The sequence below is a fragment of the Salvelinus namaycush genome, chromosome 12 (genome assembly GCF_016432855.1).
Source record: "Salvelinus namaycush isolate Seneca chromosome 12, SaNama_1.0, whole genome shotgun sequence".
Classification (NCBI taxonomy): domain Eukaryota; kingdom Metazoa; phylum Chordata; class Actinopteri; order Salmoniformes; family Salmonidae; genus Salvelinus; species Salvelinus namaycush.
Window position 1 is genome coordinate 19,070,998 of NC_052318.1, and position 23,656 is coordinate 19,094,653.

The window sequence follows — 23,656 nt, forward strand, 5'->3', positions numbered from 1 at the left end:
GCATCTCCATCTATTCAAACCGCGGAGTCTGCCGGCCCCCTGTCGGCGCAAATTAAAAATTACATATTGACGGTGAGACAAGCAAGTGATGGGCTAGATTCATTGGAAACATTGTAGCAGACATCCTAGTATGAGGATGGATACATTGCATAACTTCACAATGATGACACACCAGTGAAAAAAAAGAGCTAGGCTATAGGTCTAGGTCTGCGCTATTCATTATTCATAATGATATATTATTCCAATATTACAGTGGCGATAGAATACAAATAATATTATGACCATAATTTCTAAGACGTATCATGTTCAGTACGTGTACTTAGTCCCCTCCTTTATTCCCTGTTCACCCACGACTGTGTGGCCAAACACGACTCCAACACCATCATTAAGTTTGCTGATGACACAACAGTGGTAGGCCTGATCACCGAAAACAATAAGAGGGCCTATAGGGAGGTCAGAGAACTGGCAGTGTGGTGCCAGAACAACAACCTCTCCCTCAACGTGAGCAAGACAAAGGAGCTGATGTTGGACTACAGGAATAGGCGGCCGAACAGGCCCCCATTCACATCGACAGGGCTGTAGTGGAGCGGGTCGAGACTTTCAAGTTCCTTGGTGTCCACATCACCAACGAACTATCATGGTCCAAACATACCAAGACAGCCGTGAAGAGGGCACGACAATACCTTTTCCTCATCAGGAGAGTGAAAAGATTTGGCATGGGCCCCCAGATCCTCAAAGGGTTCTACAGCTGCACCATCGAGAGCATCTTGACCGGTTGCATCACCGCCTTGTATGGCAACTGCTCGGCATCTGACCGTAAGGCGCTACAGAGGGTCATGCGAACGGCCCAGTACATCACTGGGGCCAAGCTTCCTGCCATCCAGGACCTATATAATAGGCGGTGTCAGAGGAAAACCCATAAAATTGTCAGAGACTCCAGTCACCCAAGTTATAGACTGTTTCTCTGCTACCGCACGGCAAGCAGTACCAGAGCACCAAGTCTAGGACCAAAAGTCTTCTCAACAGCTTCTACCTCCAAGCCATTAGACTGCTGAACAATTCATAAAAATCACCACTGGACAATTTACATTGACCCCCCCTCTTGTACACTGCTGCTACTCGCTGTTTGTTTGTTACCTATGCATAGTCACTTCGTGCCCACCTGCATGTATAGATTCCCTCAACTAGCCTGTACAAATGCACACTGACTCGGTACCCATGCCCCCTGTATATAGCCTCGTTATTGTTATTACTATTGTGTTCCTTATATTATTACTTTTTATTTTAAATAAAAATAAATAAATAAAAGAAATAAATGTTTTCTTCTTCTTGAACTGCACTGTTGGTTAAGGGCTTGTAAGTAAGCATTTCACGGTAAAGTGTACACTTGTTGTATTCGGCGCATGTGGCAAATAAAGTTTGATTTGATTTAGTAGGCCAATTTAAGATTTTGTCATAGCCTAGCCTTGGTGTCAATGCTCATGAAATTGGAAATAGGCTGGATATTGTCTGAAAAGCATTTTGCGGCAGCCTGTGATTGAAATTACCCATGTTGAATCACCAACATAATCATGACCACATTAGTTGGATTTATCGTGGTTATACAATTGTAAAAAAAAAAAAAAAAGCATCCAAAGTTAAAGCCTAGGTAGTTCATGGCAAATAAACACAAGCGAGCCTACCCAATTTCAGATGCAACTTCAGCTAGGACTAGAATACACTACACTTCCCAGCATTCTATTCGGTATTTAGTAACAACCACTCGGTATAGCTCTTTGCCCTTGTGGTCTATCCTATGAAATTGAAGGTTATTTGTAACCAAGAGAGCCGGTTGGTAGTTGCTAAACAGTTCGCATGCAAGCGGTTGGTAGGCCACAGTTGGAATGTTTGCGTTCACACACCATTATCATGAGCGGTCTCGAACAGTGAGTAAATTATTTGGGAAGGAAGTTCGTTAGTAACAGTACGCACGCACAAGCTAGCTGTTTAGCTAGCTAACAAACTATTTAAAAAAAATCAAACCTGACTGTCGAGTACAAAATGCCAGTTCAAACGATGCAATTGGCATTATACGATGCAACTCGTTTTGTAGAAACACAATTTCACGCAAATAGCTTTGCTTGATCAACAACACTAGCTAACTAACATAGTTAGCTAGCTCATTTGGATCTCCTCAATACCAATGTGAGTAGTTAGCTAGCTAACGCGTTAGTCTAGCCCTTTGATTTGGTGAAGCATGGCTGGTACGGTATTGGGCGTGGGCACTGGGGTTTTCTTCATTGCTCTTATCTGGATTGTTGCTTTCGTGCTGGGGATGATCCTCTTGAGAGCTACTGGACCAACTAAGTAAGTTGTGAATACATACACACATGCAGGCCTAAGTTAGCTAGATACCTAAACACATTTTAGTATTTTGTACACATTATCTTTTGCTGATATGATACCAGTGAACACTGTATAGCACTTTCTCATTTGCATTACCCTGAATAGCCTACTTCTACATCTGCCAAGTGGTCTGGACTTTCATGTCGATTGCCAACCTGGTCTTTTGGTATTTTATTATGATCCCCATTAGCTGTTGCAAAAGCAGCAGCAGCTACTCTTCCTGGTGTCCACATGAAACATGACATAATACAGAACATTAATAGACAATAGCAGCTCAAGGATAGAACTACAAACTAAAAAAAAAAAAGGCAAACTATAGTATTTGTATTATTCTGTACTCCCCATTTAGTATATGTTTCGTGTGGTACACTACATGACCAAAAGTATGTAGACATCTACTTGTCGAACATCTCATTCAAAAATCATAGGCATTAATGGAGTTCAAAAATCATAGGCATTAATGGAGTTGGTCCCCCTTTGCTGTTATAACGGCCTCTAATCTTCTGTGAAGGCTTTCCACTAGCTATTGGAACATTGCTGCGGGGACTTGCTTCCATTCAGCCACGAGCATTAGTGAGGTCGGGCAATGATGTTGGGCGATTAGGCCTGGCTCGCAGTCAGCGTTACAATTCATCCCAAAGGTGTTCGACGGGGTCGAGGTCAGGGCTCTGCAGGCCAGTCAAGTTCTTCCACACTGAACTCGACAAGTAATTTCTGTATGGACCTCGCTTTGTGCACGGGGGCATTGTCATGCTGAAACAGGAAAGGGCCTTCCCCAAACTGTTGCCACAAAGTTAGAAGCACAGAATTGTCAAGACTGTCATTGTATGCTGTAGCTTTAAGATTTCCCTTCACTGAAACTAAGGGCTTATCCTGAACCATGAAAAACAGCCCCAGACCATTATTACTCCTCCACCAAACTTTACAGTTGCATTGGAGCAGGTAGTGTTCTCCTGGCATCCGCCAAACCCCGATTTTTCCGTTCGACTGCCAGATGGTGATGTGTGATTCATCACTGCAGAGAATGCATTTCAACTGCTCATAAGGACAATGGCGGTGAGCTTTACACCACACCAGCTGATGCTTGATGTTGAGTGTGGGGATCTTAGACTTGTGTGATGCTGTTCGGCCATAGAAGCCCATTTCATGAAGCTCCTGACAAACAATTATTGTGCTGACGTATCTTCCAGAGGCAGTTTGGAACTCGGTAGTGAGTGTTGCAACCGAGGACAGGCGATTTTTAACGCGCTTCAGCACTCGGCGGTCCCGTCCTGTGAGCTTGTGTGGCCTACCACTTCGCGGTTGAGCCATTGTTGCTCCTAGATGTTTCCACTTCATAATAACAGCACTTACAGTTGAGTGGGGAAGCTCTAGTAAGTCAGAAATGTAAAGAACTGACTTGTTGGATAGGTGGCATCCTATGAAGGTGCCACGTTGAAAGTCACTGAGCTCTTCACTAAGGGTTAGCTAACATGCTAAGTAGTTGCAAATTAGCTAAAAAGTTGTAAGTAGTCAGTTTATACATTTCTGAAGTTATGAGATTTGAACTCGCAACCTTTGGGTTGCTAGATGTTTGCGTTCTATGCCCAACCCCACAAACCACCCTATTTTAATTTTTGCAGTAAGTAACCATCTGTTTTATGTAACAATACCAAACGTAACATCAAATCAAGTTTATTTTATATAGCCCTTCGTACATCAGCTAATATCTCGAAGTGCTGTACAGAAACCCAGCCTAAAACCCCAAACAGCAAGCAATGCAGGTGTAGAAGCACGGTGGCTAGGAAAAACTCCCTAGAAAGGCCAAAACCTAGGAAGAAACCTAGAGAGGAACCAGGCTAACATATCATACTAATTTGAGTGTCCTGGACTAAACTATGTTACGTCTAGTCTATGAGACCAGGCTGTCATGTCACAGGTGGTGTTGTGGCATGTCCTGTAATCATAGGGTCATCGGTGAATGCCCCACTGACTCTTCCACCTCAATCCCTTGGCCTACACTTTTGAGGATTATACAATGATTATACTGTACACATTTAGAATTTATTTCAGAGATGATATTAAATAGTTAGGCCCTACATCCTTAGTGTCATTTGACTTTAGACTAACTGTTATTTCCACTGATACCAGCAAGGCTACATGTTTTTCACTACTGCTGAAATGGTCTGTCATGATTTTACTGAGAAAATTAATTGCTTCACTAAGGCTGCCTTTAGACAGCCAGACAAATTCTGATTTTGTTTTGCTACCACTAATTGATATTTTGACCAATCCATGCGATTTTTCTTCACATCAGATATTTTTCTTTGCTGATCTGATTGGTCAAAACACCAATTCGTGAAAACTATAATCAAAATTGGGCTGCCTGTCTAAACAAAGCGTGAAAAGGGGTTAGTTTACTGGTTACAGATTTTATTGGGTTGATTGGAGTGCCCTTGGCCAAATTTGCATTAGTACTACAGAACACCCAATCAAGTGATTACTAGGAAAATTATTTAATGAAGAATAAAACATTTTCCCTTTGTACTGTATACAGTAAAACTCACATTATGGTGGGAATACCACCTCCTAAGACTATGAATTAGTCTGAGAAGGTTTGAATCCTAAGCAACCTGCCTACACATTGTTTGAAGTACAATAGAGCAACATAGCTACTGAAGTAGGTCAAAGCTGTGTGCTGGAATACCTTGGTAGAGAATTGGCCACTGACCAATCCCTATTTCACACTTAGTTTTTGTGTTTAATTTAAATTATATATCTGTATTGTTTTTGTTGACGAACAGCTTAGGGGTCATCCCTGTCTTCCTGCTGGCCCTCATTTCCACTCTTCTCCTGATGTTCTTCCCCCGCAGCTCAGAGACCCTATCACCATTCAAAGACTTTGAGGTAAGCTATAATACTGTAATCACACACACACACACTTGCAAGTGAACTGCAGCTGGCTGCCTCAATAGTTGCCTTGTCAGAGCAGTTGGTTGTTGTTGGCACACTTGGGCTTCAAAGGCTCTCTTCAGAAGTGTGAGCCACTGGTGTCATGTGTTTTCTAATATTGATACTCAAGTTGAATAGGGTACTAACAGCAGCACCAACAATTGTACTGGCCACACAGCACTTTACTGTGCACTGGCTGAACGTCACTCAGGATTACACATACACTGTTATGTTGAAATTGTAGTGTTGAGGGCTACCCTGAAAAAATAAAAGTTAATAAAAAACATTTTATGTTTGTCTGCTAAATCACTGCAGTGCGGTGTAGGCTGATTTTTAATGGAGTATGAAGATCTATTGAATTTGAATAGAGTAGTTGAGCTCATCAAATGATTCCCCTGAACAACACAGAGGGTTTTGTCCCAAACAAGTAAACTGCAACATTTTTTAAATCATCATGGCTTTTGTTTTGTGGTCCATGTATGTAGGCCTAGCAGAGTGGCCTGCTGGCCCTGGCTGCAGAGCTGCATTCAGAACATGTGGTGGTGTGTTTGTCGTAAAGACCTGGTCTGATTTATCTCTCCCAAACAGCAGCACAAACAGACTGCAGTGCTTTCCTCCTGTACAGCCTGCCAAATAACGCAGGCAGGTCCGCCAAGCTGCCACCCCACAGAGGGCACCGCCAGCCTGGCCAGTTTGTGTTAGGTTTGTGTATGGGAAAACCAGAACTACAGGGAGACATGAACTGCCTCTCAAATGACACCCTATTCTCTATTTGGTGCAGTACTGCACTAAATAGGGAATATGGTGCCATTTGGGACGCATTCATAGTGATGTAGGCCTAGTGTCCTGTTAGTTTAGGCCAATGGGCAAGATCACCTCACACATGGACCTGAGGAATCAGATTCAGGCAATCTATTTTTGACTGCATGCATTCATAATCATGTGAATACATTCAGGATTTGCTGTTCTGCCATGATACTTTTTAAGGATTTCTATGTTCCCACAGCAAAGTGTTAATGTAGTTAGGTTTATGTAGTGAAATATTAATTGACTTGTGGATGAGTTTCAAGTCTTTGGAATGTGTAAAAAAAACACTATTTTATTGATTTAAAAGATTACCGGTGGGGTAAATAATTTGTAGGCCATATTCAAATAAAAAATAAACAAGCATAGCTAAGATCGTTTTAATTCTGCTGCCTATTGCACATTGTAAATAGTTGTCTCAACTGGAGTACTAGCTATCATTACATCACAAACAATGCCAGTAGGTCTATTGAAATACGGGGGTATAACAGGCAACTATTTTGTAGAAGGCTGTCTTAGAAGAGGCTCAACCAGATATTCCATACTACAGAGATCCTATTAAATTACATTCTATGTTTTTATGTGACTTACCTCCTAATAACTAGCTATTGTGTGTGTGTGCTAAAATAATAATATGCACCGTTTAAATAGCTAACAAAATGTCTACATGGACGGTCTGCTTTGACCCTCTATACACACTCACTCTATGCACATTCTACACACTCACACTCTCACTTAATTTGCTCACACACGCAACGTGCACACACATTCATACTGTACACCAGTGGAGGCTGCTAAGGGACGGACGGCTCATAATAATGGCTGGAATGGAGCGAATGGCATCAAACACATGGAAACCATGTATTTGATACCATTCCGCTCCAGCCATTACCACGTGCCCGTCCTCCCCAGTTAAGGTGCCACCAACCTCCTGTGCTATACACACACACTCTCAATCATCATATATGCTGCTGCTAGTCTATCATATATCCTAGTCACCTTACCCCTATACATGTCTACCTCTATCAATCCAGTACCTTAGGGGTAACGTGACTAGGATATATGATAAACAGACTAGAAGCAGTAAATATGATGATTGAGAGTGTGTGTACAGCACAGGAGGTTGGTGGCACCTTAATTGGGGAGGACGTGCTCGTGGTAATGGCCGGAGCGGAATAGGTGGAATTGTATCAAATACATCAAACACATGGTTTCCACTTGTATGTGACAGAGAGAGAGTGTGTGTGTGTGAACACGAGTGTAAGAAACCGCTAACCTCTCCCTGTTAAACAAAAGCAAAATAACACAGTGCCAATTAGGGCCTGCCCCAGACGGGGCCCCAGTACCGAGCAGTCGGATGCCACATTAATAAAACATGGGCTCCGCTCGCCGACTAATTGGCAAATAAGAAAGTAAGATGCGTTAAATGAGAGAACACTGCATTCGCCAGAGACGATGCCCCCCCCCCCCCCTTGCCTCACACCAAGGCCCTAGTATGTATCCTATCTTTTGAGGAATATTGGTCTTAATGTTTTTGTGTGTCATGAATCATTTGTGTTTTTGCTATCAAGTTTCAACATGCCAAAATATTTTTTTGTTGAAAAGACATTTCAAGTGGATGATGCAACATGTGATCATATTGCAGACATTGAGTGATCATTAGCTTTAAGGAAAGCCTTGAATGACTCACATCGCTATTATCAAGTCTCTTGCACCATCATGTCAAGTTCTTGAATGAGGCCATGTTTGCTTGAGTACAATATAATAACTACTAAGTCAAGTCAGACACTGTGATATGTTTACCAAAGTCCATGTTAAAGGCCCAATGCAGTTGTTTTCATCTCAATATCAAATCCTTTCTGGGTAACAATTAGTACCTAACTTAGCAAGAGCAATTTCTCAAGAATGAATATTTTACTAGGACTGTCTGAGTGGGGAGGGGGAAACTAGCTGTTTAATGGTAGAGGGGTTTGGGACGCCGTTTGTTATTGGTCTAACTAATTGACCTTCTGATGTCAAGGCAGGCCAAAACTCTATCCCACCAAAACAAGCTGAAATTTCAGGCAGTCTTTTCAAACACCTCTTACACTAAAAGGGCATTATCATAATTCTCACAAGTTCACAATATTATTCCACCCTTATAGTGTGCGCCTATATAACACACACAGGGAAATCACGTTTTTGACTGCACGGGGCCTTTAACTTTTGGCTTATAGTGAAACCTAAGGGGTAACCTGCCTTGCCTTCCATTTTCTCCCTCCCCAGAACTGATTGCAGTGGCTCACTTGTGACATCTGTTGGAAGAAAGAGGAATTACACCGACCATTTAAACACAAGATACCCACTTATCAAACATACACAAACCATCTATCCTAAACTAACCCATTTATCATCAGTTTGTACTTATTTGATAAACCAATGAACTGATTACTGTCTGAATATCTCTTTCCTCCTGCAGACCGTAGACACTTTCTTCATCAGCCGATACGTCCTGCTGTCGGTGGCCAGCGTAGGCTTCTTGGTTGCTCTGTTCGGCCTGCTGCCCCTCCATTTCCTGGAAGCTGTCTATGCCAAGCCCTTGAACACACTAGAGCTGAGTGGCCAGGCCAAGTTGGCCTGCTAGACTGGTGGCCAGGGCCCAATGTGCAGCGCTGGAGATGAGAAGAGGCCAACTAAGAGGGGCCCTAGTGAAATCGAGCACAGGACAGGTTGGCAACCGAGCCCAAAAACAGACAGGGCCAATGTTTTCTCCGTGATCGACTGTTGTTTGTTGTTGGGGGGGATTTTGGGCCAACTGAAATTAAAGAGGCTACTATGTTCTTTGGTATAGGCCACTGTAAACATAGACAATATGTTTTGTGTTTATGGATAGCAATTAGGCTACTTTGAATTGTGGTGGTGGAGTAGCACTTGCATCAATAGAATGCATTTATCTCTATTGCCTGATTCAGAAGTTCAGAGGATAAGACTGATAACTGTATGTATATTTTTGACATTCACTTTTTTTCCCACTTGTATTTATAAAATAGTTTTATTGTGATTTTTAGGAGAACTTTATTAAACATTTCAATGTTGTTAATCTTGCCTACTGAAATCTTTCCTGCTACTAGAAGTGTTTGAAATATAGAACTTCGTCATCATATTAATTCTTTCTCACAAAATCATCCAGCATCAAAATGGCACTAAAGAACTGAGGCCTAGTCCTGTATTAGACCCTGTAATGAATATGCATAGCGCTTGTTGTCTACATTGTTCAGATGCAGCCGGGTGGCATTTTGATTGAATCTGGCTAACTAAGATCTCTTCTGTGATTACACTCCTCATAACTGTCTTGATTCCTGAAGTCTCTCAAGTCAGTTGAGCTAATTGAATGCAGAGAGAACTGTCAGTAGCGATCCTGTGATATACTGTGATGTGAAGTAGTAGCCCCCTCATGTAGTTTAAATGGAGTGAGTGTGTTCATTAACTCCGGATGCATTCTGTGTTCTGTCACATTTGCCAGCATTTAAACCAGATTGCATCTGCACTCGACTACATTGAAATGTAAATTTTTCGACTGACTGATGCCTTCCTTTTTTGAAAGACTGTCTCATACTCCCAAAGAATACAACAAAGCGGGAAAGCACAAATTCTGGGTGGGTTTCCTCAAACAATGTGTGCTACTGTTATGAAGTTATGTAATTTCGGTCTCAGATAAAACTGCATGAATGCATTGTACAACTTGCACTCTCCTTATCTTCACTAATCCTAAAAGTAGATGTCATACTGTATCTCTGGACATGTAATCTCCAGGACGGCAAACTAATCATACAGTATACCAACTATCCCGTAACATTCGCACACTAACAAAATGGTAAAGTGTGATACTGGGAGGCCAGTTGTAGTCATGAAAAACTACACTACATGGCCAAAATAGTGGATTCGGCTATTTCAGCCACACCCGTTGCTGACAGGTGTGTAAAATCAAGCACACATCCATGCAATCTCCACAGACAAACATTGGCAGTAGAACAGCCTTACTGAACACCTCAGTGACTTTCAACGTGGCACCTTCATAGGATGCCACCTTTCCAACAGGTCAGTTTGTCAAATTTCGGACTTGCTTGAGCTGCCCAGCTCAACTGTAAGTGCTGTTATTGTGAAGTGGAAACGTCTTGAAGCAACAATGGCTCAACCGTGAAGTGGTAGGTCACACAAGCTCACAGATAGGGACCACCGAGTGCTAAGCGTGGTAAAATCACCTGTCCTTGGTTGCAACGCTCACTACCGAGTTCCAAACTTCCTCTGGAACATATTTCAGCACGAGTTGTTTGTTGGGAGCTTCATGAAATGGGTTTTTATGGCCGAGCAGCCATAAACTTGACTGGCCTGCACAGAGCCCTGACCTCAACTCCATCGAACACATTTGGGATGAATTGGAACGCCGACTACGAGCCAGGCCTAATCGCCCAACATCAGTGCCCGACTTCACTAATGATCTTGTTTCTCTATGGAAGCTTGTCCCTGCAGCAATGTTCCAACATCTAGTAAAAAGCCTTCCCAGAAGAGTGCAGGCTGTTATAGCAGCAAAGAGGGCACCAGAACTTGATGATTAATTATTTGAATCAGCTAGGGCAAAACCAAAACGTGCACCTCTTGGGGTCCTGACGATCGAGTTTGGGAAACCCTACAGTAGGGTTACACCAGGGGTCTATTATTGCTAACATAACACAATGAAACAAACATGGTTCCTTTGCCCTTTAGGGTATAGCTAGTAACCTACAGATGTAAGAAGGATGCCAGCTCTCCTGTTGTCATCAATCATTTGTTTATCATACCATACTGTTGCACATTGACATTATTATAGCACTGCTAATGATTCCACATAGTATGAAGCTTTTTGCAATGTAGGGGCTCAATTACAAGTGCTCAGCCCCCCTTTTGGAACCTTGCAGCCCCCCCCCCATTTAAAGTGTGAAGCCCAACGGGACGTGCAGTGAAATTCCAACCAGGATGATGAAAGCGAATCTAATGAATCAAAACCAATCCTATTAGTTCCGGCCCACGTTTCACCACACAGGCCTTTTTTACACGGTCAGGCCCATCTACTATGAACGGTCCCTCTCACACAGGCTGGGAAACGGGTGCTGGTTGAGCCTTGCCTGGGATGGATCTGAGACCAACCCAAGGGGGGGCTCCTTGCCTGGGATGGATCTGAGACCAACCCAAGGGGGGGGCTCCTTGCCTGGGATGGATCTGAGACCAACCCAAGGGGGGGCTCCTTGCCTGTACTTGAGCGTGTGATTTCCACAAAACATGATCTTAGCCATAGAGGGGTAGAAGAACGGGTAATACTTTACTTGACACCCAGTGTCATAACACGTTATGACACGGTCATAACCAAGTCATATGTCATAACAGCTGTAATAACCTGTCATAATATGGTCATGACATATATTTAGACCTGTTGTGACATATATTGCATTATTTTTACTGGCAGGTTATGACACCTACATAAGAGTGTCTAAACTCATAAAACCTACCACACAAGGCAAAACATTCCATTCCACCATAGCCTACTTGTCAACAGTATGTTGATGTTATATAACATTTTCTTAAATGGACAGTATTAAATTATCATTGTTATTGCGCACACATTGATGTCAGACATGCACCTACCCCAATGCTCTGTTTCTGATGACTGAGTTGAATGCAGGAGCAGATTTCAGGAGAAGGGCATGTACTTGATAGGCATTATATGATTATGATGGTCATAATGCTTCTTGACAGTGTATTTTTGTGTAAGTTATTTCAAATATAATGGTAAAACATAAGTGACTGTAAAGAATTCCTTCCAGCATCAACAATGGACTTTTACATTTTTTTATTTAACCTTTATTTAACTAGGACTTTCAAATGAAAGGAAACTTCTTGGCAGGGAAAAAAAATAATTTGAATAAATGTGGGTTTTGACACTCTGTAGGTGTCATAACCAGCCATAAAATAACCAAATATGTCAAAACAGGTGTAAATATATGGGTCATGACAGGTTATGACAAGTTAAGCTGTTATGACACTGTTATGACCGTGTCATAACGTGTTATGATGCTGGGTGTCAAGTAAAGTGTTACCGAAGAATGTCATAGAGTGGTAGAATGTTTTGAAGCATAGTGACACTTGTTGGATAGGATTTACCTCTTAGTGTAGTCAACGAATGTGGCATACGCGTTGAAATGTAATCAGAGACCAATTTATTTTCAGATGTGTGGGGGTTGTCGTTGAAATTGTCCTTTTGAAAGGTTTTTCCTGCAACAGCAGTTGGTATTTCAAGGTCGCAATGCAGCAGATGCCACTGATTACCACCACATCTTTCAGATGCCTCAGGCTCCAAATCTGACAGTTACAAGGCCTGTGCAAAATGCAAGCCCAAAGTTCTTTGCTCCAGCCGATCCTAGTGCATTTCCTTGCTTTATCTTTTAAAAAACATAACTCTTTCTCACTCTTTCTTTTTGCTTTATCCCTTCTTCATTTTCAATTTTGTTAACAAACTCCCAATAGGGAGTGGGAAAATGGGCAGAACAAAGCGTCTGGGGGTTTAAGGTTCACTTGGAACCTCGATCCAGAGCCTTTGTATAGCAGCCAGCTGGACATACAAAGAGATGGGGAGACTGGAGAGAGAGAAAAAAAGAGGGAGAGAGATGTGGGGGCAAAGAGGTGTGTGCAAAGCCCAGGATGTGGGAGTGGGTGCTTGGTTTTGAAGCAGGGGAGGGTGCTCCTCCTCACTAGATCCTGTATTGAGATCCACTCAAGCAGAACTCCTGCCTTTCACACCCCCACCCTCTCCCTTCCTTGTGCGATATGGCCAGTTTCACCAAGCCTTTCTGCTCTCACTCAAGCTAACCCTGAAGACCCTCTATCAGTACTCCAATATCCTGACCCAAGGTTAGAGCATCCCATCCATGCCGTTTGATAGGAGACAAGAGCTCATGGTTTAGCAGTGGCAGTATTGACGATGGATCTTGGATCCACTCAGCTGGCAAGTTTCCAGCAGGCCTCCATTGCCAATTTGTTATAGGTTTCAAAACGTAAGACATTTTTTGTTGAGGGCTTATACAGGGGAACGTCAAAAAATGTGTGAGCTGCTTCTAAGTCTTGAATTTGAATTAGGACTCCCTGCCCAACGAGTGGAACTCTGGGAACATCCGAACCTCCAGCGAGTCCTCTCACTACCCTGGCTTGACTGGCTGCTTCACCAGAGCTGGGATTTTTTTTTTGGGGGGGGTGTAGAAATTAGCTTGATGCCGGGTTGCCCCGGTAACAGCTGATGTATTTTTGGGGCCGAGGAGTGTAGATTTTCTCACTGCCGCCCTGGTCTCGCTCCATTACCCCCTTTGTACGAGGCCAGAGGGTGCTGTCAGTGCCCCACACACCCGGGGACAAATCTCGAGTCCCAGGACCAGGCGTGGCCTCTGCCTCTTACTCCTTTCTCAGGAGGGGATTACCCCAAAGCCGCTCCTCCTGGGAGGAAGATGAAGGCCCAATTTAGAGGTCAGAGTGCTCTCCAATGGCCCCCTGGCAGCAAGGACCCGACGCCCCATCGCGGGCGAAGCGTGGCTCTTTGGGCGTCCCTGTGGAGGAAAGATGTCCGAACATGGGCCACTTCCCGGGGAAGGGGCTACAGTGTCAGGCTTTAGAAAGATTGTGTTCAAAATTATGGAGATAGAGATGGGTTGTCTGTAGTGGGTGGTCACTGGTCCCCAAAAAATATCTGTTGATACATAGGATAAAATGTGTGTGTGGTGGTCTGTTTTTAGTTCTTACACAGGGAGGACAGTCACAGGACACACCTGTTGGTCTTGCTCTTTGTATCAATCAGAGTCAAAGAGTGATATTCATTTAAATAGTATCACATGCTCAATGAATGTGTTGAAGAAATGGCTAATGATGCAAGAGGTGTTTGTACTATTGACTTGGCATAGAAATGCTCCTGAAATAGAATAGTGATAGCTCATTCAACTCAATAATTTGACTTGGGAGCTGAATTCACACTAGGGAGATGTTGTAGTCAACCAGATATTCAAATCTAATTTTATTTTACCCGGTAAGTTGACTGAGAACACATTCACATTTGCAGCAATGACCTGGGGAATAGTTACAGATGGGAGGAATGAGACAATTGGAAGCTGGGGATGATTAGGTGGCCACGATGATTGGGAATTTAGACAGGACACCAGGGTTAACACCCCTACTCTTATGATGTGCCATGGGATCTTTAGTGACCACAGAGAGTCAGGACACCCGTTTTAACATCCCATCTAAAAGATTACACTCTACACAGGGCAATGTCCCCAATCACTGCCCTGGGGCATTGGGATATTATTTTTGGGACCAGAGGAATGAGTTCCTCCTACTGGCCCCCCAACACCACTTCCAGCAGCATCTGGTCTCCTATCCAGCTAGCTATGTGTTCTAATGTGTACTGCTCACTGCTGGAATAGATGCATACAGCAGAAGAGACCAGTCATTGTGACTTTTAGTTCATCAAAGTTAAGTCTGTCATTGTCCATTAGCAGTTACAGGGCACAAAGTGAAAAACAGTCGAGGTTGTTGGGATAAAACCCAAGATCAGGTCTGATGTGTTAGCCCAGCACGGTACCTCTGTTACCTATTTCCCCCCAAGGCCTCTCTAGTATCCAACCAGCTGGACTGAATAGTGAAACATCGGACTAGAATGTTTCGACAAGGTCGTTGTAAAAAACTTTTGTCTGATTGTGATCGCTGAGCCAAGATGATGTATGAGGGCTCATACTGTGTGAGCAGGCAGCTACAAATTTGCCTGGCTAGTTGCGCTAGTGGGGGGTGGGCAATGGGGGTTTGAGTTGCCTTGTTAAAGGAAGACAGAGAGGGGAAAAAATAACCCTTTGTGGCCCTTTTTCCCTTTTACGTATTCCTCATCAAAGGGAACTGGCTGTCTTGCAGCCAGATAATTGATACATGGGCTCCGAAAATTTAAATTGTCACCAGTGAAAATGAATTTTCTCCACCTCAACAAATGAGAATGCTGCAGGCTTGATGTCTAGTTTTTTTCATCTTGCATTTGACTTTTTGTGGCATATTGTAATATTCCTTGTCGGAAAAGCTTGAATATCCTCCAACAAAGGCTTGCCCTTTCTTGGCATTAATGCATTTAGAGTTATCAGAGAGGGTCAGACCTGTTTGGAAACACTCCATCTCCAGTATTCGGCCTAAAACACTATGGGCAAGAAAGGGGGGCACACAGTAACAGATACCGCCTGCCTACTTCAGTGAGTCACCCTTGAAGAAATAATCTCAGAACACAAACCAATGGGTGTGGAGTAGCAACGCATATCAAATTCCATTGATGGAGTGGAGAAAGTGGTATTGTGCTGGACGTGATCAGTCAGCTGGTAGACACTTTATTAATGGAACTGATCTACACTGAACAAAAATATAAACAACATGTAAAATGTTGGTGCCATGTTTCATGAGATGAAATAAAAGATTCCAGAAATTTACCATACGCACAAAAAGCTTTATTTCTTGAATTTTGTGCACAAATGTGTTTATATCCCTGTTAGTGAGCATTTATCCTTTGCCAAGATAATCCATCCACCTGACAGGTGTGGCATATCAAGAAGCGAATTAAACAGCATGATCAGGTGCACCTTCTGCTCTGGACAATAAAAAGCCACTCTAAAATGTGCAGTTTTATCACACAACACAATGCCACAGATGTCTCAAGTTTTGCGAGAGTGTGCAATTGGCATGCAGACTGCGGGAATGTTCACCAGAGCGGTTCCCAGAGAATTGAATGTTCATTTCTCTACCATAAGCCGCCTCCAACAACGTTTTAGAGAATGTGGCAGTACGTCCAACCAGCCTCACAACTGCAGACCATGTGTATGGCATTGTGTGGGTGAGGGGTTTGCTGATGTCAACGTTATGAACAGAGTGCCCCATGGTGGCGACGGGGTTATGGTATGGGCAGGCATACGCAACGGACAACAAACACAATTGCATTTTATCGATGGCAATTTGAATGCACAGAAATACCGTGATGAGAACCTGAGGCCCATTGTCGTGCCATTCATCTGCCGCCATCACTTCATGCTTCAGCATGATAATACACGGCCCAATATCGCAAGGATCTGTACGCAATTCCTGGAAGCTGAAAAGGTCTCAGTTCTTCCATTGGCCTGCATACTCACCAGACATGGCACCCATTGAGCATGTTTGGGATGCTCTGGATTGACGTGTATGACGGCGTGTTCAGTTCCCGCCAATATCCAAAAACATTCCACAGGCCACAATCAACAGCCTGATCAACTCCATGAGAATGAGATGTGTCATGCTGCATGAGGCAAATGGTGGTCACACCAGATACTGACTGGTTTTCTGATCCACGGCCCTACCTTTTTTAAGGTATCTGTGACGAACAGATGTATATCTGTATTCCCAGTCATGTGCAATCCATAGATAAGGGCCTAATGAATTTATTTAAATTGACTGATTTCTTTATATGAACTGTAACAAAGTAAAATCTTTGAAATAGTTACATGTTGCATTTATGTTTTTGTTCAGTATAGCTTAGGTGAAACAGGCTTCTCTGTATCTCCCCACCCCCTGCCCAAACTTGTTTCCCCTCTTCCTCCCCCTCCAGGCCTTGTTTTCGTTCCCCCCGCTCCGTGCAGAACGAATGACACAGATGTTGTTGGAGAAGACAGGACCCATTTGGTCCCCTTCCCTGCCCTCCTCTCCCAGCATGGGGCCTGAAACTTGTTTTTCAATCATTGTTCCCCCCCAACTTCTTTTACCCCCCAAATAAAAAAGAAGCACAGAGAAAGAGGAGGGTGAGAGTGAGAGAGCAAGGAGAGGGGCAAAAAAGAAAGAGGGAGGGAAGGGCATCACAAAAGCTGGGGTGGAAGAAATATAAAGAAAAAACATTCTTTATAACAATCTCCAATAATTTAATGCAGGGAGGTCCAAGAGTTGTCAGGGGGAGAGACTAGTTGAGTTGTGCCTGTTTGGGCTCAAAGTCTACCATGGTAAGGCATGGTGCCTTAGGCTAGGAGCTTCAGTGTAGAGCTGTGTCATCCAGATAGGGAAGACGCGGAGGCTAGAAGATGCAAGTTGGCAGGTGGCTGCTCTGGGTGACCTGGCTCTATACCTGGGCGGAAGGGTCACGCCAGTGTCAGTGCCAATGCACCTGTATACCTGAGCCGGGACTGGCCGAGGGGTCAAAGACACCGGTCAAGGAGCATGACCGTCATCGATTGGAGCACCGGCAGCATCGGCCACACAGGGACAAGCCACACCGGAGAAAAGGTAAGCACCCCCCTTCCTTCCCCCTGACCTCCCTCAGACATCTTTTGAGGGAAACCTGTACCATAGCAAAGAATGATTGATGAGTTCAATGGAGTTGTGGAGTGCTGATGCTATTAGCCCAGACAGTTCTCCATGTTCTGCTATATCCATATTTGGAGCAGTTCATTGCAGGATAGAAGTTGTGGAGTTAGGCTACATAATTCATTAATAATGCAATTCGGTGTCTTAATTTATAATGCATTACTGACTAAGCAATATATTTGATATTTTATAATCTATTGACTTATTATATAATAGTACAGAAAGACATCAAGTTTGCATACAAAGTCAAATTAATGTTGGTCAATATGCATACATATTTTCAAACCAATTACTAATGAAAAGTTATCAGTTATCAGTTATATATTAATTATTTAAGGTTGTCATTTGCATGTGCATGTTTGGTGTATTATTTAATCGTAGCCTGAGACCGCTATGCCTGCCCCAAGCTGTTATAAGAAACATTGCACTCAGCATGTGTCCCAGTGTGAGGACCAATGCGTGACATCTTTAAAGATTGAAAACACTGAAAAATGTATTGGACGATTGATGGAAAACCAGTATGAGATGACTTGGGTCAGATTCACCGGAGTTGACTCTTGTTGCTGTATTTGCATCAATATTGTTGAAAACCTCAAACTGCAGCCAAAAAGTTTGGAATGTCGTTCTTCTTTCAACTTGTTTTAAGGAACAATTGTTGCTCAAACAGATGACTTGGAATCTCTTCATGTTTAGAAATTAATCTACTAATGTGTTATTAGCAGCAGCATGAAAATATTTTTTTATGTTTGTGTCACAAAAAATATTGAGTTACAAAATGTTTTTATTCTAAGTTCGATCAACAATATTAACAATTTCTTAACACACCTGTTTAGCATTCAAGACACTAAGTTTAGCATGTAATTAACAATGAGCTTAAAGATCAATGTACTTCAAGCATTTCTTGACTTACTCAAAATGTTTAACCTGACACAACTCAAATCTGGACCCCCTACAAAATCACTTCAAGTAACTGTACTCTGATATGGTAGTGCAACGGGTTTCCACAAAGGTTTTGAGTAATAACAGCACATTGGGATTTACAGTGTACCTTTGATGAAACAATAATATATCCTCAATCTAATTACTTTTTGTGATCATTGACCTGGTTTTCACTGAAGTCCACAAGCGAAGGGTAAACGTGAGAAGAAAGGAGTGCATAGATGCGAAAAGGAATTATACAACGAGCCAAATGTTCGTGCTGTTTGTATGTGGCTACTATGAAAGTGAACTGTCTTTGCGTGTGATCAGGGGTGTATTCATTCCTCCGATTCTGTTGAAAAACATTTCTTAAATTAAATGAAACTGGGAAAAACATACATGAATTTGTCCAATAGAAACTCTTGTTTGCAACTGTTGGCCTAATGATTACACCCTAGATCAGCTAGATGCTGGCAAGAGTGTGCAAGGCGGTATTGAATGTGTCACTGTCTGTCACCTTGATTTCTCCAATTTTCTCTCCATCTGTGCATCTACATTGTAAACTTTCATTCTTAGGCTAGGTTGGAGCAACCTCATGAGTATAGTGAAAATGTTAGTATCATGTAGTAGCCTAAACCTATTGATGTTACATTGAGCTCTGTGAATGGAATATGAATGACAGTCATCCAATATGCTGTAATAGAAATAAGGCCATGCTCATGAAAAAAGTATCATCCTCATCTTAAATGGCACCTGTTGCAAGTACAGTATATATATTTCTAGCTTGTTTGAAATAAAATACAAAACACTTCAAAAGCTTTTAGCATTAAGTCCCTATTTTTTACACATTATTCTTCTCATTCCATTCATCTCTCTCACTCATTCCAACACCTCCTTGACATTTGAGACTTCATAAAATTAAAAGAGGTCAATTTTAAAGCCATCCCTCAGCACATCTTTAACCCACCACCATTCCATGCATTGTGTTTAGGGCTAGCCATCTTCCTTCAGCCTCTCTAAACCTTTTGTTCATGGCTGAAATCTGGCCAATGCCAAGGCCATCTAGCCCGAGTTCTTGGATCAATATAAAAAAAAAAATCACCTCGACTGGGCCTTTCTAGACCGACACAATGGCAGGTTCACTAAACAATACTTTATCTATGTGGTTTTTGGGAGGGAATTAACTACCAGTGGCAGTTTCCCCCTTTAATCTCTCTTCTCTCCCTCCAAGAGCCCTGTTTGCACAGAGGATCTTGGGTAATTGGGATAAGTAACTATTAGCTCCTGAAGTTGATTTTCTTTTCTCTTCACAGCTATGCTCTAGCAGGACCTCCTTGTTGTTTCTGCTGTAATGTATCACTTGGTGATGACATCCGAGTGGATTTGTAGCAGGATGGGAAAAAGAGAGATCCATTTTGTCTCAATTAAAACTCTAAATACTAAAAGAACATTTGAATGCATATGTTATTCTTTAGGGCTACTCTGCATGAATCTGTAGGCTAGAGCAAGTCAAACCTCTCCATAAGTAATTTAAATTCAGTTGAAAAATAAGGCTGTTGATATTAGCAGATATTATTGTGATTGCTTCTCTCTACAAAACAATTCCTTGCATTTCCAATTCCTTGTTGTGCAACATCTTTTCAGTTTAGATGAAATAATGCAATGATAAACCATGAGATATGGCATGATTGCAAGAACTGTAAAATCTCTTCAGTTCATGAGAGATGAGATCATTTCATTTACATCTATTGTTTAGAAACATGGAGCCTCCACATTTCCTGCCTCTCCATGTAGGGTTGACAGAACTGCTGCTACAAATAGTTTTTAAAGAAAAACATGGAAATTGAAGACCAGTTTACATGGCTGTTTGTATTATAAGCGTTCTAAGAATGCAGACATAGAATGCAAACATATAGGCAACCAATATAGCTTATGAGGATCAATATTGCTGTAGGCTACCAGAATTGATAACCCTGAAATTGTCACTTCAAATAAGGGAACATGTAAATAAATGTAAACGAATAAGGTAGGCTTTAAAGTGCCCCAGAAGCAAATTATCTTATTATTGCGTTTCAGGAAACAATTTATGTTCAAAGAGGACCACAATATATCTTGTATAGCCTATGTATGCAGTGGCAGTCCTTTTTATTTCTTGACATTTATGTTTGTAATGCTTAGCAGGTGTTGGTGATAAAACGGTGGCATAAGCCCCTCATGCGATTAAAGTAATTTCCAGCCAGGGAGTTAAAACGTGGGAGTGTCGCTTTTTTAAAGCGGTGACTTGTTGCCGCTTCGCCTACCTCAATTCTGTTCGCATCATAGTCACTAGGGACTGTTCCTAATTGCGTTGGCGCTTTGTTGGATCTAGATAAAGCGGTAGTCTTGTGTGGCGGAATGGCAAACGAAACAAACATTGAAATATCTGAACCATTTTATTCAATCTTGATAAGAAATTCCTCAAATTGAAATGTGGTTCGTGCGTAAAAGTTTAAAGGAAACGAACGTCCTCAAGTGAAATAATATGCACCAAATAGGTCAACGATGCAATAAGAATTTGTTTACATGCTGCGTTTTGGTGACCTAACATTTAAAATGACGGAACAGGTGTTTACAAGACTGTTGGTATTTTTCGCAACTCTTGGCAACCTTGCAGGTAAGGCTTTTATTTTGATATGATATATGTAATGTAGGCCTATCTATGGTAAACATCGATTGTATGCCATATCTGATCATGCATGTAGTGTTATTTTAATTGTCATTATTGCTATCAATGGAATAAATAAAGTGTGTAATACCGTAGTTGTAGCCTATGTTGGCTGGGTTATTGTTGCCTGGTTTGTGAGGTATTGAATGAATTGAACTCATTCTCGACAGAAGTTTCTCTCTCAACAAAATAACTTTATCTCAACAACAGTTTACAAACATAGATTCCAGTGGTATCAGAGCCACCATTTGTTTATTGACAGGCTTAGCTTTTTAAAGCCAGACTTTAGGCTTATCTGTATGACCAATTGTGAATATAGTTCTCTCCTGTTACTGATTTTTTTTATCCCCGTTTTTTTTCAACAAGAGAGGAACAAATGTATTTTTACATTTCATTTTCCTACTTTTCAATGGCACTTTGTTGTTTAGTAAATAATTAACACTTGATCTAACCTACAGCACCTGCCAAGTCAGCCCATCTGTGTGACACACTATTGTTATTCCAATCAATATGGAAGTGACAATTTAGGAAAGATTTAGAGAATTCTAGAGATTTTGAAAATAATTAACATATAAAAATGTAATATTCGATTTTCAAAAAATTATTGTAGGATGTTGAGATGTTTCTCCCTGACGAAATAGCTCTGTCCGAAAGAATATAGACTTTACATGGCAAGCCACAGACAAGATTGTCTTATCCTATGATCAGGAGTAGGCCTATGGCTAGCCTAGTGTTGCAAATTACATCTGAAAACCTATTAAAAAGATGTTGACTGTCTTTGAAAGCATGTCCTCTCATGCATGATGAAAGCATCCATCAGATAGCTGTTCTAGTTGCAATATTTTAATATAAAAATCAACACAGGCACATATAGCCCATCGCAGCTCAATGGCCAAAGTTTGTGATTTTTATCCAATAGTATATATCTGCAATTAAGCCTTAGAATCAATAGGGTATCATCCTCCCAAGTCCCTCCCATTGGCCCATGTGATTGACATGTTTTGACGTTTCCATTCAATAAGGGAATTGTTGACACCTGGGGCATTGTCCCCACCTGGGGTCCACAGTGTCCACACTGAGTGGCTACAGAGTACTTTATACTGAAGAACAGACACACACACTCACATCAGTGGCAGTCGGTGCCATTTAAAGATGAGGGAGGACAATTGTTATTGTTATGAACATGGCCTTATTTCTATTACAGCATATTGGATGACTGTCATTCATATTCCATTCACCCAGCTCAACGTAACATCAATAGGTTTAGGCTACTACATGATACTCAAAATTTCCCTATACCCATCATGAGGTTGCTACAACCTAGCCTATGAATGAAAGTTTACAACGTAGGTGCACAGGTCGAGAGAAATTTGAGTAATCAAGGTGACGGACATTGACACATTCAATACCGCCTTGCACAATCTTGCCTGTATCTAGCTGATCTAGGGTGTAATCATTAGTCAGTTGCATACTAGAGTTTCTATTGGACAAATTCAGGTATGTTAATGTTTTTATTTTATTTAACCTTTATTTAACTAGGCAAGTCAGTTAAGAACAAATTCTTATTTACAATGACGGCCTACCAAAAGGAAAAAGGCCTCCTGCGGGGACGGGGGCCTGGGATTCAAAATTCATACAATATAAATATAGGTGTCACGGCCGTCGTCGGAAGGAGACCAAAGTGCAGCGTGTTGAGCGTACATTTTCTTTTTATTTGAGTAAAATGTCGCCAACAAAACAAGAAATAACAAAAACGACCGTGAAGCTTACAAGGGCTATAGTGGCCCTAACAAAGACAACTACCCAAAATCACAGGTGGGAAAAAGGGCTGCCTAAGTATGATTCCCAATCAGAGACAACGATAAACAGCTGTCCCCGATTGAGAACCATACCCGGCCAAAACATAGAAACACAAAATCATAGAAATAAAGGACATAGAATGCCCACCCAAATCACACCCTGACCAAACCAAAAAGAGTCATAAAAAAGCCTCTCTAAGGTCGGGGCGTGACAGTACCCCCCCAAAGGCGCGGACTCCGGCCGCAAAACCTGAACCTATAGGGGGGGGTCTGGGTGGGCATCTTTCCGCGGTGGCGGCTCTGGTGCGGGACGTAGACCCCGCTCCACCTCTGGCTTACCCCACTTTGATGGTGCCTCTGGTGCGGGGACCCTCGTCGCCGACCCCGGACTGGGGACCCTCGTTGCGGGCCCCGGACTGGGGACCGTCGTTGGAGGCTCCGGACTGGAGGCCGTCGCTGGAGGCTCCGGACTGGAGGCCGTTGCTGGAGGCTCCCTGCCATGGATCGTCACTGGAGGCTTCGTGCCATGGATCATCACTGGATGCTTCGTGCCATGGATCATCACTAGAGGCTTCGTGCCATGGATCATCACTGGAGGCTTGGAGAGCAGAGCTGGCACAACCCGTCCTGGCTGGATGCTCACCCTAGCCCGGCAACTGCGGGGTGCTGGCACAGGACGTACTGGGCTGTGGACATGCACCGGCGACAC

General features: G+C 42.4%; 2 protein-coding genes across 2 annotated transcripts in view; both read left to right on the forward strand.

Moving 5' to 3' along the window:
- The first annotated feature begins 1,789 nt into the window (after positions 1 to 1,789).
- On the forward strand, positions 1,790 to 9,197 carry LOC120056486 (transmembrane protein 218-like). The gene is made up of 3 exons (XM_039004660.1): positions 1,790 to 2,346; positions 5,169 to 5,271; positions 8,579 to 9,197. The coding sequence occupies exons 1-3, from the start codon at positions 2,237 to 2,239 to the stop codon at positions 8,741 to 8,743; spliced, it is 378 nt and encodes a 125-aa protein (XP_038860588.1). The 5' UTR covers positions 1,790 to 2,236; the 3' UTR covers positions 8,744 to 9,197.
- Positions 9,198 to 17,243: 8,046 nt separating this feature from the next.
- Positions 17,244 to 23,656, forward strand: part of LOC120056792 (roundabout homolog 1-like) — a 45,007-nt gene continuing 38,594 nt past the window's right edge. Inside the window, exon 1 of the mRNA XM_039004996.1 lies at positions 17,244 to 17,445. Coding sequence (XP_038860924.1) covers positions 17,244 to 17,445 — 202 coding nt within the window. The remainder of the gene's footprint in view (positions 17,446 to 23,656) is intronic.